This window comes from Symphalangus syndactylus, chromosome 21, assembly GCF_028878055.3.
Source record: "Symphalangus syndactylus isolate Jambi chromosome 21, NHGRI_mSymSyn1-v2.1_pri, whole genome shotgun sequence".
NCBI classification, from domain to species: domain Eukaryota; kingdom Metazoa; phylum Chordata; class Mammalia; order Primates; family Hylobatidae; genus Symphalangus; species Symphalangus syndactylus.
This window is the reverse complement of record NC_072443.2, coordinates 45747920-45762948: the sequence shown is the minus strand read 5'-3', so window position 1 is coordinate 45762948 and position 15029 is coordinate 45747920. Positions and strand designations below refer to the sequence as shown.

At 33.4% G+C, this 15029-nt stretch overlaps 1 protein-coding gene across 3 annotated transcripts in view; it reads right to left on the bottom strand.

Annotated features, from left to right (window-relative positions):
* EAF2 (ELL associated factor 2) overlaps positions 1 to 15029 on the bottom strand; it is a 67680-nt gene that overhangs the window by 9392 nt on the left and 43259 nt on the right. For 2 of the 3 annotated variants that reach the window (XM_055260692.2, XM_063630168.1), the window contains exon 5: positions 13265 to 13516. In XM_055260692.2, coding sequence (XP_055116667.1) covers positions 13265 to 13516 — 252 coding nt within the window. Of the gene's footprint in view, positions 1 to 8875; positions 13065 to 13264; positions 13517 to 15029 lie in introns of those variants that run through there. The other variant, XM_055260694.2, reaches the window with a different exon arrangement.

The window sequence follows — 15029 nt, the reverse complement described above, 5'->3', positions numbered from 1 at the left end:
TTTTTATATCACTGATTTAATTAAATCGGGAAATGAGAAAAATGTAGTTTAGAAGATTAAACTATATCATTTTGGAGAGTGAAAAAAATGTTATTTTTTTTTTTTTACTTAAAATGGAGTCAAAATCATTAAATAATATATGTCAAGGATAATTTACCATTGATTCCTTTTGTAATTCATCTATGTACTTACAGTCATGGAGCTTACAGTCCCGTGGGGGAGACAGACAGTAAACAAATAAACAAATATATAACATAATGCCAAGTATGGATAAATGCTATGGAAAAATGAAAATGGGTATGGAGATGGCAGTGGCAGGTGCTATTTTAAATAGGGTAGTTTTGAAGGCCTTTTTGAGGGGTGACATTTGAACAGAGATCCAAATATAGGAAGAAAGTCATAAAAAATGGAGAATGTGGAGGCGAAGTGACCAGGCTAAAAGAACAGTGCAAATGCCCCAAGGCAGGAGCATATTTGTTGCATTCTCTGACTTGCAAGAAGGCCACTGTGGGTGGAATGGAATGAATAAGGAAGATAACAGTAGTAAATGAGGTCAGAAAGATATCCAGAAGGTCATGGTAAAAACTTTGGATTTTGTTTGAAAATGTAATGAGAATTCATGAGAAAATTTTAAGCAGGCAACTAACTTAAAACCGGTTGTAGATTAGTAAATACACCGTAATGGTGTGGAAGAAACACAGAAACGAGAGAACAGTTGTAAGTCTAATGCAGTCTCTCATGTAAGAAATAATGTTGGCTTTGACTCAGGTAGTCTGGGGGAGGTGACGCTAAGTGGTAAGATTCATAATGTACTTTGAAGACAGAGTTTATAGGACTAATTAAAACATTGAATTTAGGGGACAAGAGAAAGAAGTGAAGAATGACCCCAAGGTTTTTGTTCTGAACAACTGGATAAATCATTTACTGAGTTATCATTTACTGAGATGAGAAACACCAGAAGAACATGGTTGTAGAAGAAAAATCACAAGTTCAATTTTCATGTGGTAAATTTGAGATACCTAGTAAATACCCAAATATATATGGTACTGGCAGTTGGATATACAAGTCTGGAGCTAAAGGTAGAGGCTGGAGCTGGAAATAAAGATTTGAGAGTCATTGATCATACAGGTTTATCTGAAGCAAACGGACTGAATGAAATCACTTAGGTAGTAAATTACAATGGTTAAAAAAATTCTTGTATTTTTTAACTAACCCACAATCAAAAAAGCTGGCATGTTTTGAAATCAATACCTAATTTAAGAAGAATCGTTTTTAGGCCAGGTATAAATTATAAGATGTCTCAGTCTTTTGCATGAACTCCAGAACTGATAACATCATTTGATAAAGAAATCTGCTAGGCCAGGCACGCAGTGGCTCACGCCTGTAATCCCAGCACTTTGGGAGGCTGAAGCGGGTGGATCATGAGGTCAAGAGATTGAGACCATCCTGGCCAACATGGTGAAACCCCATCTCTACCAAAAATACAAAATTAGCTGGGCATGGTGGCGCATGCCTGTAGTCCCAGCTACTCGGGAGGCTGAGGCAGGAGAATTGCTTGAACCTAGGAAGTGGAGGTTGCAGTAAGCCGAGATCACGCCACTGCACTCCAGTCTGGCGACAGAGTGAAACTCCATCCCAAAATAAATAAATAAATAAATAAATAAATAAATAAATAAATAAATAAGAAAATCTGCTAAAACTTTTTCTGTGCATCTGGTTCTCATGACCATCTCATCACTTTCATTTCTTTTTTTTTTTTTTGAGATGGAGTTTCACTCTTGTCACCCAGGCTGGAGCACAGTGGCACTATCTCGGCTCACTGCAACCTCTGCCTCCCTGGTTCAAGTGATTCTCCTGCCTCAGCCTCCCAAGTAGCTGGGATTACAGGCACGCACCACCATGCCCGGCTAACTTTTTTGTATTTTTAGTAGAGTCGGGGTTTCACCATGTTGGCCAGGCTGGTCTTGAACTCCTGACCTCAGGTGAATCACCTGCCTTGCCCTCCCAAAAGTGCTGGGATTACAGGCGTGAGCCACCTTGCCTGAATCATTTCATAATTTTCAAGGATTAAGTTTCCACTTATAGAACTATTATATGACAAAGAATGTTATATGATGCCTGTAATATGAGTTTTTCAAGTGACACAAACCCAAATATACTCAGAGTTCCATTTTGCCCTTATAGACTTTATGCTATCAAGGCTAGAAAATATTCAGTCAAGTTTTGAAGACATAAGATTAGCCTTTGATTATGAGTTGCTTAGTAAAGAAAATGTGTTTTCAATCATAGCTGTAATTATGACTCAGAAAAAGAGAGTTTACCCATAAAAATATATTCAGGCATTTAAACCAGTAGTTATCACTGAGAGTAGTACTGCCCCCCAGGGGATGATACAGAAATTTACATGAGGGGTTGCTTGTCCTGATGGCTGTAGATTGCTAATAGCATTTAGTGCGAGGGGAGTTTAGGAATGCTAAATGTCTTGCAATGGATGAACGAGTCTTGCACAATAAAGAACTCTTCTACACTCTGTGAAATTTTTGAAAGTCTGGTGGAATATCTTGGAAGATCTGTTTATAAATTTAAAACCAGAGCTGAAATACATTTTCATAAATTCCAAGTATTGTTTTGCACATATTTAATTGAAACTTACAAGTATGCAGCTATCATGTAAACTGAAGATGATTTTGTTTTGTATTTTTTAAAAACTTTTCAAAAATTTTCTTTTAAAAATAGTTTGGGGCAACGCATTAGTGACATCAATGCTGCTCATTGTATTTGGAGCAGCAATACAGCATAACAACACTTGTCTGTATAGGCAGCTGTAGACGCAATTTTTAAATATATATGCATATACTTTTCTAGTCCTTATTTCTACAGGTTAAATAAAAAGAAAAACTGTTGACAATAAGAGTTGAATGTTGTTTTGTTTTTCTTAAATCCAAACCTATGCATTAAAAGTAACTGCAAAAACATGGTTACTTCATTATATCTTCTGATATAGCTATTCTTTAACATTTACAAAGTTAGAATACATATTATTATAAATTTGTTTTTATTTTGCCTTTATATTAAATTAAATTAATTCTTTTCAAAGATGTATGTACATAGATTATATTAAGCTATGAAATTCATTTCAAAATAGTAAAGGAGAATTAAAAATATCTGTTACAAAAGGGGGTGTTAGGTCTCATAAAGCTGAGCAATGGGATGATTGTAGTAATGGTCAGAGATGGCTTGTTTCATTAGGAAACTCCTAGTTTAGATACATCAGGAAAAGAAATTTCACTATTTTTACTAAAAAAAAAAAAACAACAAAAAAAACCTCCCAAGTGGTTATTACTGATAGACAAAAACACTACGGACTTTACTTTTGCATATATCTTTTGCATCTAGTAATCTTTCCAAATTATTTTATTAGTTCTATCGTTTGCTGATTCCTTTGGATTTCCTGTGTAAATAATTTACATTCCTACAAATTAAGAGTATTTTATTTCTTGTTTCCAATTCTTATATCATATTTCTTTTACTTGTTTTATTATATTTGCTAGCAAATTCAATAGAGTGCACAACAGAAATAACATTAGTCCTCTTTGTCTTGTTCCTGAATTAAACGGGAATGCTTCTAAAGTCTCTATTATAGTATGATGTTTGTAGGAGTTCTGTTATTTGGTAATTAACTTTTATAAAGCTAAGAAAATCCTATTATATTCATCCTTTGGCAAATGTTTTTATTTATTTTATTTATTTATTTTTTTGAGACAAGAGTCTCACTCTGTCGCTCAGGCTGGAGTGCAGTGATATGATCTCAGCTCACTGTAACCTCCACCTCCTGGGTTTGAGCAATTCTCATGCCTCAGCCTCCTGAGTAGCTGGGATTATGGGTGTGCACCAGCATGCCTGGCTAATTTTTGTATTTTTAGTAGAGACAGGGTTTCACCATGTTGCTCAGGCTGGTCTCGAACTCCTGGCCTCAAGTGACCCACCTGCCTCCTCCTCCCAGAGTGCTGGGATTACAAGTGTGAACTACCATGCCCAGCCTCAAGTACATGTTTTCAAATTAATAAATATTGAATTTTGTTAAGTTATTCATTTGTTGAAATGATCATATGAGTTTACTTCTATAATCTGTTAATGTGGTGAATTAGATTGATATCATTTCATATGTTTAACATTTCTTACATTTCTGTGATGACCCTTATTTGGCTGTGATTTGGCAAATTATACTTTTTCTACAAAACCATCCATTTCTATGTAAAATTTACTGGAATAAATTTTTTAATAAAATTATAATTAAGGCTGGGTGCATTGGCTCACACCTGCAATCACAGCACTGTGGGAGACTGAGGCGGGTGGATTGCCTGAGCTCAGGAGTTCGAGACCAGCCTGGGCAACACGATGAAACCCTATCTCTACTAAAATACAAAAAAATTAGCCGGGTGTGGCAGCATGCGCCTGTAGTCCCAGCTACTTGGGAGGCTGAAGCAGAAGAATTGCTTGAACCCGGGAGGCAGAGGTTGCAGTGAGCTGAGATTGTGCCACTGGACTCTAGCCTGGGCGACAGAGTAAGACTATGTCTCCAAAAAAAAAAATAAATAAATAATAATAATAATTTTTAAAAACTAACAAATTGGAAAACCTAATGATAATTGATAAATTTGTGGACATATACCACCTACCAAGATTGAACCAAGAAAAAATAGAAAACCTGAACAGGTCAAGTACAAGTAATAAGACTGAATCAGTAACAAAAAGTCTCCCATCAAAAAAAAATTTCAGGACCTGATGGTTTCAATACTGAATTCTATCAAACATTTAAAGAATAAATGCCAATTCTTCTCAAATTCTTCCAGAAAACTGAAGAGGTGAGAATTCTTCCAAACTCATTCTATGAGGCCAGCATTACCCTGATACTGAAACCAGACAAGAACACAACTATAGGTCAATATCTCTGATGCAAATACATGCAAAAATCCTCAACAAATAGTAGCAAACCAAATCCAACAGCACATTAAAAGGATCATTCACCATGATAAGTCGGATTTATCCCAGAGATGTAAGAATGGTTCAACATACCCAAATCAATAAATGTGAAACATCACACCAACAGAATGAAGGACAAAAACCATATGATTATCTCAATAGATGCGGAAAAAGCATTTGATAAAATTCAACATCCCTTTATGATAAAAAAAAAAAAACCCAACAAACTAGATCTAGGAGTGTACCTCAACATAATAAAGGCCATATAAGAGAAACCAACAGTTAACATTATACTAAATGGGGAAAAGCCGAAAGCTTTTCTTCTAGGAGCTGGAACAATGTAAGGATGCTCACTCTCACCATTCTTATTAAACACAGCACTGGAAGTCCTAGCCAGAGCAAAGAAACAAGAGAGAAAAATAAAGGGCATCCAAATTGCAAAGGAGGAAGTCAAACTGTCCCTGTCTGCAGATGACAAAATCTTGTAAAGAGAAAACCCTAAAAGCTCCACAAAAAACTCAGGATTGATAAACAATTTCAGTAAAGTTGCAAGACACAAAAATCAACATACAAAAATTAGTAGCATTTCTATAAACCAACAAGAAGAAATCAAGAAAGCAATCCCATTTACAATAGCTACACACACACACACACACACACACACACACACACACACACACACCAAATACTAAGGTCCAGGACAGTGGCTCATGACTGTATTCTCAGCGCTTTAGAAGGCCAAGGCAGGAGGACTGCCTGGGGCCAGGAGTTCAAGGCCAGCTTGCGCAACACAGTGAGACCCAGTCTCTATTAAAAAAAAAAAATTAGCTGGCATGGTGGTGCACACCTGTAGTCCCAGCAACTTGGGAGCCTGAGGAGGGAAGATCACTTGAGCCCAGGAGTTCAAGGCTGCAGTGAGCTGTAATCACGCCATTACATTTCAGCCTGGGCAACAGAGCAAGACCCTGTCTTTAATTAAAAAACAAAACAAAACAAAACAAAACAACAACAACGACAAACCGAGTAATAAATTTAACCAAGAAGGTGAAAGAGCTTCACAAGGAAGCCTATAAAACACTGATGAAAGAAATGGAAGTGGTCACAAAAAATGGAAAGACATGCCATGTTCATAGATTGAAAGAATTATAATGTGAAAATAACAATACTACCAAAAGCAATCTACAGATCCAATGCAATACCTATCAAAATACCAAAAACATTCTTCACAGATACAAAAAAAAATCATAAGCTTCATATAGAACCACAGATGATGCCAAACAGCCAAGGCAACCCTGAACAAAAAGAACAAAGCTGGAGGCACCACACTACCTAAGAAAACAGCATAGTATTGGCATAAAAATAGACACATAGACCAACAGAACAGAATAGAGAACCCAGAAATAAATCCACATATTTATAGTCAACTGAATTTTCACAAAGTCACCAAGAACATTCTGTGGGGGAAAGGACAGTCTCTTCAATAAATGGTGCTAAGAAAATTGGTTATCCTTAAAAAAAAAAAAAAAAGAAAGAAAGAAAAGAAAAAAGGAACTAGACCCCCATTTCTCACTATAAACAAAAATAAAATCAAAATGGATTAAAGACTCAATTCTAAGACCTGAAACTGTGAAACTACTAGAAGAAAACATTGGGGAAACATTCTAAGAGATTCATCTGGGCCACGATTTTTTTGTATGTAAGACCTAAAAACACTGACAACAAAAGTAAAAGTAGACAAATGGGATCACATCAAACTAAAAAGCTTCTGCACAGCAAAAGAAACAATCAATGGAGTAAAGAGACAATCTACAGAATGGGAGAAAATATTTGCAAAGTATCCATCCAACAAGGGATTAAAAACCAGAATATATAGAAATTCAAAAACTCAATGGCCAAAGAACCCCCATATAATACCAATTAAAAATGCGCAAATAATCTGAATAGATTTTTCTCAAAACATTTAAAATCAATAATTTTAAAAAACGTCCACAGGTATATGAAAAAATGTTCATCATCACTAATAATTAGGGAAATGCATATCAAAAACATAATGAGACATCATCTCACCCCAGTCAAAATGGCTATTATTGAAAAGACGAAAAATAACATGCTGACAAGGACACAAAGGGAATGCTTGTGGGAATGTAAATTAGTACAGGCACTATGGAGAATAGTATGGAGGTTCCTCAAAAAACTGTATAGATCTACTATATGCTCCAGCAATCTCACTGCTAGGTATATATCCAAAAGAAAGGAACTCAGTATATCAAATTGATATCTGCACACCCATGTTTATTGCAGCATTATTCACAAGAGCCAATATATGGAATCAACCTAAGTGTCCATTAATGGATGAATAAATAATTAATATACATAGAATACTATTCAGACATAAAAAGGAATGGAATCTTGTCATTGGCAGCAATGTGAATGGAACTGGAAGTCATTATGTTAAGTGAAATAAGCCAGGCACAGAAAGAAAAATATCATGTGGTTTCACTCACATGTGAGAGTTAAGAAAGTCTATCTCATGGAGATAGAGAGTAGAATGATGGTTACCAGAGGCTCGGAAAGGTGAAGACAGGGATAAACAGAGGTTGGTTAGTGGGTACGAAAATACAGTTAAATAAATTTAATAAGTTCTAGTGTTCAATAGCAAAGTAGGATGACTATAGTTAACAACAATTTATTGTATATTTCAAAATAGCTAAAAGAGAAGATTTGAAATGTTCTTAACCCCCCAAAAAGGACAAATGTTTGAGGTAATGTATATCCTAATTATCCAGATTTGATCACTACACATTGTATGCTGGTATCAAAATATCACGTGTAAGTCATAAATATGTATATTGTATATCAATAATGTTTTAAAATATAGTTATAATTTTAACTTAATTTTCTTCCTTAATATTGTCTATTTGTGATTTTTCTTCTCAGCCCTTGTTAAAGATTGGTCTATTCTATTGGTCTATTTTGTTAGTTTTCAAAGAAACAAATTTTTAGTTTTGTTGATTTTCTAATGTTTCCTCATTATCTATTACATTAACTTCTATTCGTCTATATTATTTTCTTTCTCTGCTTTAAGATGTTATTGTTCTTCTAGTACCTCAAAGTGAAACTTTCACTCATTTATCTTCAATTTTTTTAAATAACATTTAAGGTTATAAATTTCCCTATAATGAGCTGGACACAGTGGCATATACCTGCAGTACTAGGTACTGAGGAAGCTGAGGCAGGAGAATCACTTGAGCCCATGAGTTCGAGGCTGTAGTGCACCATGTTTGCACCTGTGAATGGCCACTACACTCCAGCCTGAGCAACAAAGCGAGACTCCATCTCTAAAACAAAGTTAATCAATTAATTAATTAATTAAATTTCCTATTATCCTTTAAAACATTTCCTTGGAAGTACCAAAACTGCTGTGATATTTTATTTATTATTTATTATTTTTTATCTTCATAACAATATTCAATTTTTTAATATTGTTCAATTATAAATATTTTGTAATTTCATTGTAGTTGCCTCTTAACATGTAAGTTATTTGGCATGTGCTTTGAAATTAAGATGTAAACTTATTTTAAATTAATTTTTATTTATTTATATTTTCATCATATAATCATAATATGTTCATTAAAAAATGAATTCTTTGAAATCTGTTATTGCCTTTGTCCTAGTAAGAGGTAAATTTCTGTAAATGTTTCATATGTACCTTAAATATGACCACTCGCTTTGCATTTTTGGATTGTAGGATTCTACATATTCACTATTAGAACAGGTATGTCTATTATGTATTTACAGATTTCATACCCTTACTAAATTTTTTCTGCTTGATTACAGATTCATAAAATCTCCCACTAAAATAGACTTGTCAATTTCTCCTACTTCTGTTATGTTTTATACACACACATACACACACACACACGCACACACACACACATACATAGTGAAGATATGTTATTACATGCATACAAATTCAGAATTGTTTATCTTCCAGGTGAACTAAACCTTTTCTCATAATTTACCAAGCCCCTTTACCTCTAGGAGTACATTTTGCCTTAAAGTCTATTATTTCTGATATTGATGATCCAGATTTTTGTTATAATTACTACTTAGCTAGCATCTTTTTTTCTCTCTCTTTATTTTCCATATGGTTTTTAGACAATTTGGTATAATCAGCATATGGTGTTTTAAAAAAATCTAATCTGATAATCTGTTTCTTATTAGGTGGATATAATGCTTTGCTTTTGTTATTACTGATATATTGAGATTTATTTCTATTTCGTATTTTCTGTTTTGGGTTGATCAATCACTTTCTTTCACTTCTCCTTCTCTGCTTTCTACTAGATAAAGTTTTCTATGTTCCCTGGTTTTCCCACTGATGATGTGGAATCTATAGATTGTATTTGTTAATTAAATGGTACCCTTAACATTTTAGGATACCTAACTAGCTACAGATTTATCTAATAAAGTCAAATTCAGTGTTTCTATCCTCCTAACATGACATGGATCTTAGCATACTTAAACTACTCTCTCAGCAACTATTGTCTAGAGTTTTAGCTTTAATCTTCAAAAAAAATTTTCCAAATGTACAAACATCTAAAACAGACTGGTTATCTTTATAGTCAAAGGTTAACCAAATTTCCTGACATTTCATCTATTTTTTTGTTCACTACTGTTTCTCATATTCCACACTTTCCTTCTGTTTTCACTTTTCTTTCTGCTGAAATATATATATATAACATATATATATGTCTGTTAATAATACATTTGATAAATTCTACAGACAATAAGCTGTTTTCGTGTGCCTGAAAATTATTTTACTCTTGAATGACATTGTGTTTGGGTATAAAATTCTAGCTAGAATTATTTTCCTTCAACACTTGAAAGATATTTCCCCCACTATCTTTTGGCTTACCTATCTAGCTAAGAATGTCTGCTGTCAGCCTATTCTTCTTTTGTAGTTTGTCTTCTCTGTAGTTTTTAAGGTTATTTCATTCTTGATGTTCTGTAGTTTCACTACCATGTTTTGAGGTCTAGATTTATTTTTATTTATCTTGCTTATTAGCTGAAGTAAAAATTCTGGAAAATTCTCAGGATTAAGTTTTTATACCATCTCCTCCATTCTTTCTTGGACTTCCTATTGTGTAATGTTTAGTCTTCTCAATCTTTTCGGTCTCTAAGCTGGTCTCCCATTTTATTTTTCTGTCTCCCTTGTATTGTGTTCTGGGATAGTTCCTCAATATTATCTTCTATTTCACTAATTTATTCATCAACTGTATCCAGTCTACAGTTTTTCTCATTTATTGGTTTTTTAAAAATGTCAACGACCAGTCTAATTTATTCTTTTTTATAATCTGTTAGATTTGTTTCATTTCTTCCCGGCTTTGTTTTATAATTCTTTTAAAAGCTGTATCTTCATTTATCTCTTTGAATGTTTTTAGCGTATTTATTGAAATGTCTTTGTCTTAATTGCTCTGTAAAAAGATTTTCATTTGGAAAGAATCCCTGCTCTAAATGTTAATTTTATTGGCTAACTTTCTTAGCATTAGACTTTTTTCTTCTGTTTTAGAATTATGTTTGCTCATTTTGAGTGGAAAATTTCTGTTTTTCTCTATCCTCACACCACTCTGACAGGGTTTTGTAGTTCCTTCCACCTAGTCCTCTGAGCTCCATTACCAGAAACAGGTTTCATAATCACATTTGGAGATTGTTATCCTCTGGGTATATTGGAGATATGCTAGATCCCTTCAAGGAGTCAATGGATATCAAGGTTCTACAGACCCTATGCCCACACCTTCTAAAACACAGTAGCCTCAGTCAATATGTAAATGTCTATTTCTTCCAATCTCTTTTATTAATTGGCTATTTCTTCCAATCTCCTTTTATTATTTATCCCCACCTCTATCAACCCTCTCTCCCTTTCCCCACTACCCCTCAACAACACGCATTCTCTAGCTTCAAATAGAAAGTATGACAGGTTCACTGAATCAGAAGTTTTAATAGTTTAAAAGTTCTGATTATATTATTATACCTTTCCCTGAAAGTTCTGATTATTTCCCTAAAAGTTTCCCTAAAAGTTCTGATTATATTATTATACCTTTCCCTGAAAGTTCTGATTATTTCCCTAAAAGTTTCCCTAAAAGTTCTCATTATATTATTATACCTTTCCCTGAAAGTACCAAGATCCTTACCAATATCACCTTCTTTTGAATTCAGATCCAATGGCTTCAGCTCCACTAAGCCCACTGTTTTGTGTTTATAGTCCAGTTCTCTTTGGAGATGTTATCTTATATTTGATTCTGGCCATGTCTGGGTTTTACCTTTTAATACTTTATCCATTGTTCCTATTTGTTTGGCACAGAAGGGGTTTTAAAAACATAAATTCACTATGCCATGTTTTACTAAAGAACTACTCTAGATTTAAAAAGAAATTCTAAAATATAAAATATCCTGAACCCCTTCAAAGTTCTGCAAGGCAATGTGACCTCCACCTTCAATGAGGAAACTGAAGTTACAAGAATTAAGTTTAGTGTTATTAGTTACACAACTAATAAGTGATAACGAAGTAAGGAATATAATACAGATATGCTGATTCCTAGACATGTGCTCAATTCACTATAGAACTTACTAATTTCTGGAAAATTTTTCCTAGCTTTTACTCAGATTCTCATTTAGTACAACCAAGCTGAGTTTTCTCCATGTTCTCTTGGCCATTCAAAAAATCAGATATTCCAATATTACTTCCCAAGTCAAGAATAACACTAAATAACTGGAAATTCAAAATATCTTCACTGGTCCCTAATTAACTCATAGTTTTACCAATTCTCTGCCTCTCAGTCTTGGCTTCTCCCTTCTTTAGTTCTATTATTAGGCTAAAGCTAGTCAGTCTTTCCTAACTGCTTACTTTTTTCATTATTAATAAACATAGTGAGATTAATTTTAAATATACAGAAAATTCCATTCTCCCCAGGTAATACCAACCTGCATGCCTTTATTAAAAAGCATTTGCTAAGCATCTATTATGTGTCAAGTACCATGTGCTAAGTGCTAGAATTCAATGATAAGCAAAAACAAACAAAGTCCTTGTTCTCATGGAACATTATACTCTAGAGAAAGAGAGCAAATCACACAAATTAATGTAAATTTACAACTGTCAAACAATTGATATAAAGAAGACATATCTGATATTCTAAAGGTCTATAAAAGATAGGAGCTTGTCAGAAAGGTGAAGAAGACTTCCTAGAGGAAGTAACTTTGAACTATAATCTAAAGGAGAAAAAATTACATGAAAAGAAGAATGGACTGAATGGACAGCATGTATAAGACTCCTGATGTGAGTGAAGTATTTGAATATAGTGGCAAAAAGACAGCACATGTCGTTAGAGAAGAAAAATCAAGACCATTATGTTAAGGTGTTTTGCCTCTATACTAAAAGAAATTACAAGCTATTAAAAAGTATAAAGCAGAAGAGATGACAAATTGTATTTGAATTGTGAAAAAATAAATATGGCTACAATGTACATAATGGATCAAAAATGGGCTTGGCTACACAAAGGGGTGAACCAGTTAGGTCATTGTAGTAGACAAGGCAAGAAATAATAGGTTGAACTACTGTGATAGTGGCAGAGATGCAGAGAAGCAGATGACTGAGAAATATAGAGAAGGCAAAACAAATAGGACTTGATGAAGGAGTGGCTACACTGTAAAGAGGGCCTCAGCCATCGAAAATAATTAGACTTATGATTTGCATAATTAGATGTATGCTACCTTCACTAAGAGGTAACACAGTGAGCCAAAGATTGATTATGAGTTGGTTTTGGACAAAGTAAATTTGAAGGCGATGACATGATGGGAGACGAAGTTAAACATGTGTCTAAAGCCTAGAGGTTTGAATCAGAGATATAAATTTGCAAGTTACCTACATACAAGTATTGACTGCAACAGAAATATGGAGGAGATTTAGGGAGAAATTGTAGAATGAAAAGAAAAAAAGAACGCAAAAGTAAGCCTTGCAAAACTCCAACTTTAATGACTGAGCAGAGGATCATATAAACTTGAAAAGGAGTGAGAGGAAAGATTATCTAGAGAGATGGGAGAAAAACCAAGAAGGCATTATGTCACAGATTCAAAAGAAAACCATAATTCAATAAAAATGTAATTGTTAACAGTATCAAATGCATAAAATAGGAATCTTTTTCTTTATCCAAATTTTAGGTCACAATCAATATGGCTCCACTATAAATTCTTACTTTTCCAATTGCCTGTGTTTATGTATACTTACTTAAAGTATTCATCAGAAGGCCACTGTTGTCTCGAAATCTGTTATGACTGGCATCCATATCAGGAATCCTGTACTGTGTCATAGTAGGATGTCCTGAGACATAATTCCCTGTATCAGAAGTAGAGGATTTGCAATCTTCATTTTCTGAGTCACTAGAACTATCCTCACTACTTGAAGATGATGAACTTTTGGAATCTGATGAACTATCACAACTACTCATCTGGTCCATTAGACTAGCTTCTGCCTTCAGTTCTGAAAATAAGACAGAAATGAATAGACAGGTTAAATAAAAAATGCTAAATAAATATAATAAAAATTGAACGTATTAGTTTTTAAGAAACTGTTGAAACTAAAATCAAACATACATTTACAGTACTTAAAGCATTTTATTAAAAAACAAAACTCTTCTACCATCAAGCCATACTTCAATGATTGGATTACAGAAACTAAAAGGGATAGACAAGGTCTAAATCTAAACTCCACATTTATTTAAACCATTGTACTTAAATATACAGGTAACTCAAATATAAAGTAAATACTGTGAAAAACTATAAAAATTAAAATCTATTTTGGCAGGAACTGTCTTCTGATTTTTTTTATTCCTTTAAATACATATAATATAATGTGATAATGTAACAGATGAACTTCATTCTTTTCCTGGTTTTCCTAGAGAACATTTTGATGAAGCATCTATAGGTTTCCCCCCTGCTCCCTTAATAGGAATTTAAAATATTCTAAGTATTTTTGAAAAGCCAGTTCCCATTATAACTTTGGCTATAAATATTTCTGTAGATAAAAAGAATAATAATGATGTCTTCTTTTGTTTAGCATTTTTCAAGTTCTAGACACACAAAAAAATTATAGTTGGGAAGGTCTTCAGCTACCATTTAGAACAACTTCATAATTTTATAAACGAGGGAATGAAGATCCAGAAATGTCAAAAGTTGTCAGTTATTTATGAGTGGAGGCAAATCTACTGACTTTCAAGTCAATATTTTCCTATGTGATACAAATGTCAAATAGTTGAACAAAATTTTTTAAACCAAAAAATTCTAAGTGAATAACATACTCAGTTAACACATTGACATTTGATAACATCTTAGTACACTGCTACATTAAGTTAACTGGTCATTTTTAGCCCACTTCCTCATTCTCCCTATTATAGACGCACTGGCTTTCTATTATTTGACCACATTAAATCCATTTCCGGGCATTAGATCCAAAGAACATTAAATCCATGTTCTTTGTACTAGCTGTTTCCTCTGTCTGATATATTCTTCACCCAGATCTTTTGTTTGTTTGTTTGTTTGTTTGTTTGTTTAATACATAATTTCCATAAAGTAAAATGTACAGCTAGATAAATTTTAGCATGTATAAAACCTGTATATCTACCACTGAGATCAAGATATAGAATATTTCCATCCCCATGACTATTCTCCTATGCTCTTTTCCAGTCACTAATCACCATTTTGACTTTTATTACCAAAGATTTTTGTCTATTCTTGAACTTCATACAAATAGATTCACTCAGCATGTACTTTTTGGTCTGTCTTCTTTCAACATAATGTTTTTATATTTACTCATGTTACTGAATTAATCTGTAGCCTATTCTTCTCTACTGCTATGATATATTATATTACAAAAATATACCACAAGTTAGTTACCCATTTTCTATTTATGGATATTTGGGTTGTTTTCAATTTTGTATATTATTAATAAAGTTGTTATGAAAATTCCTTTACAAGTCTTTTTGAACTTATATACA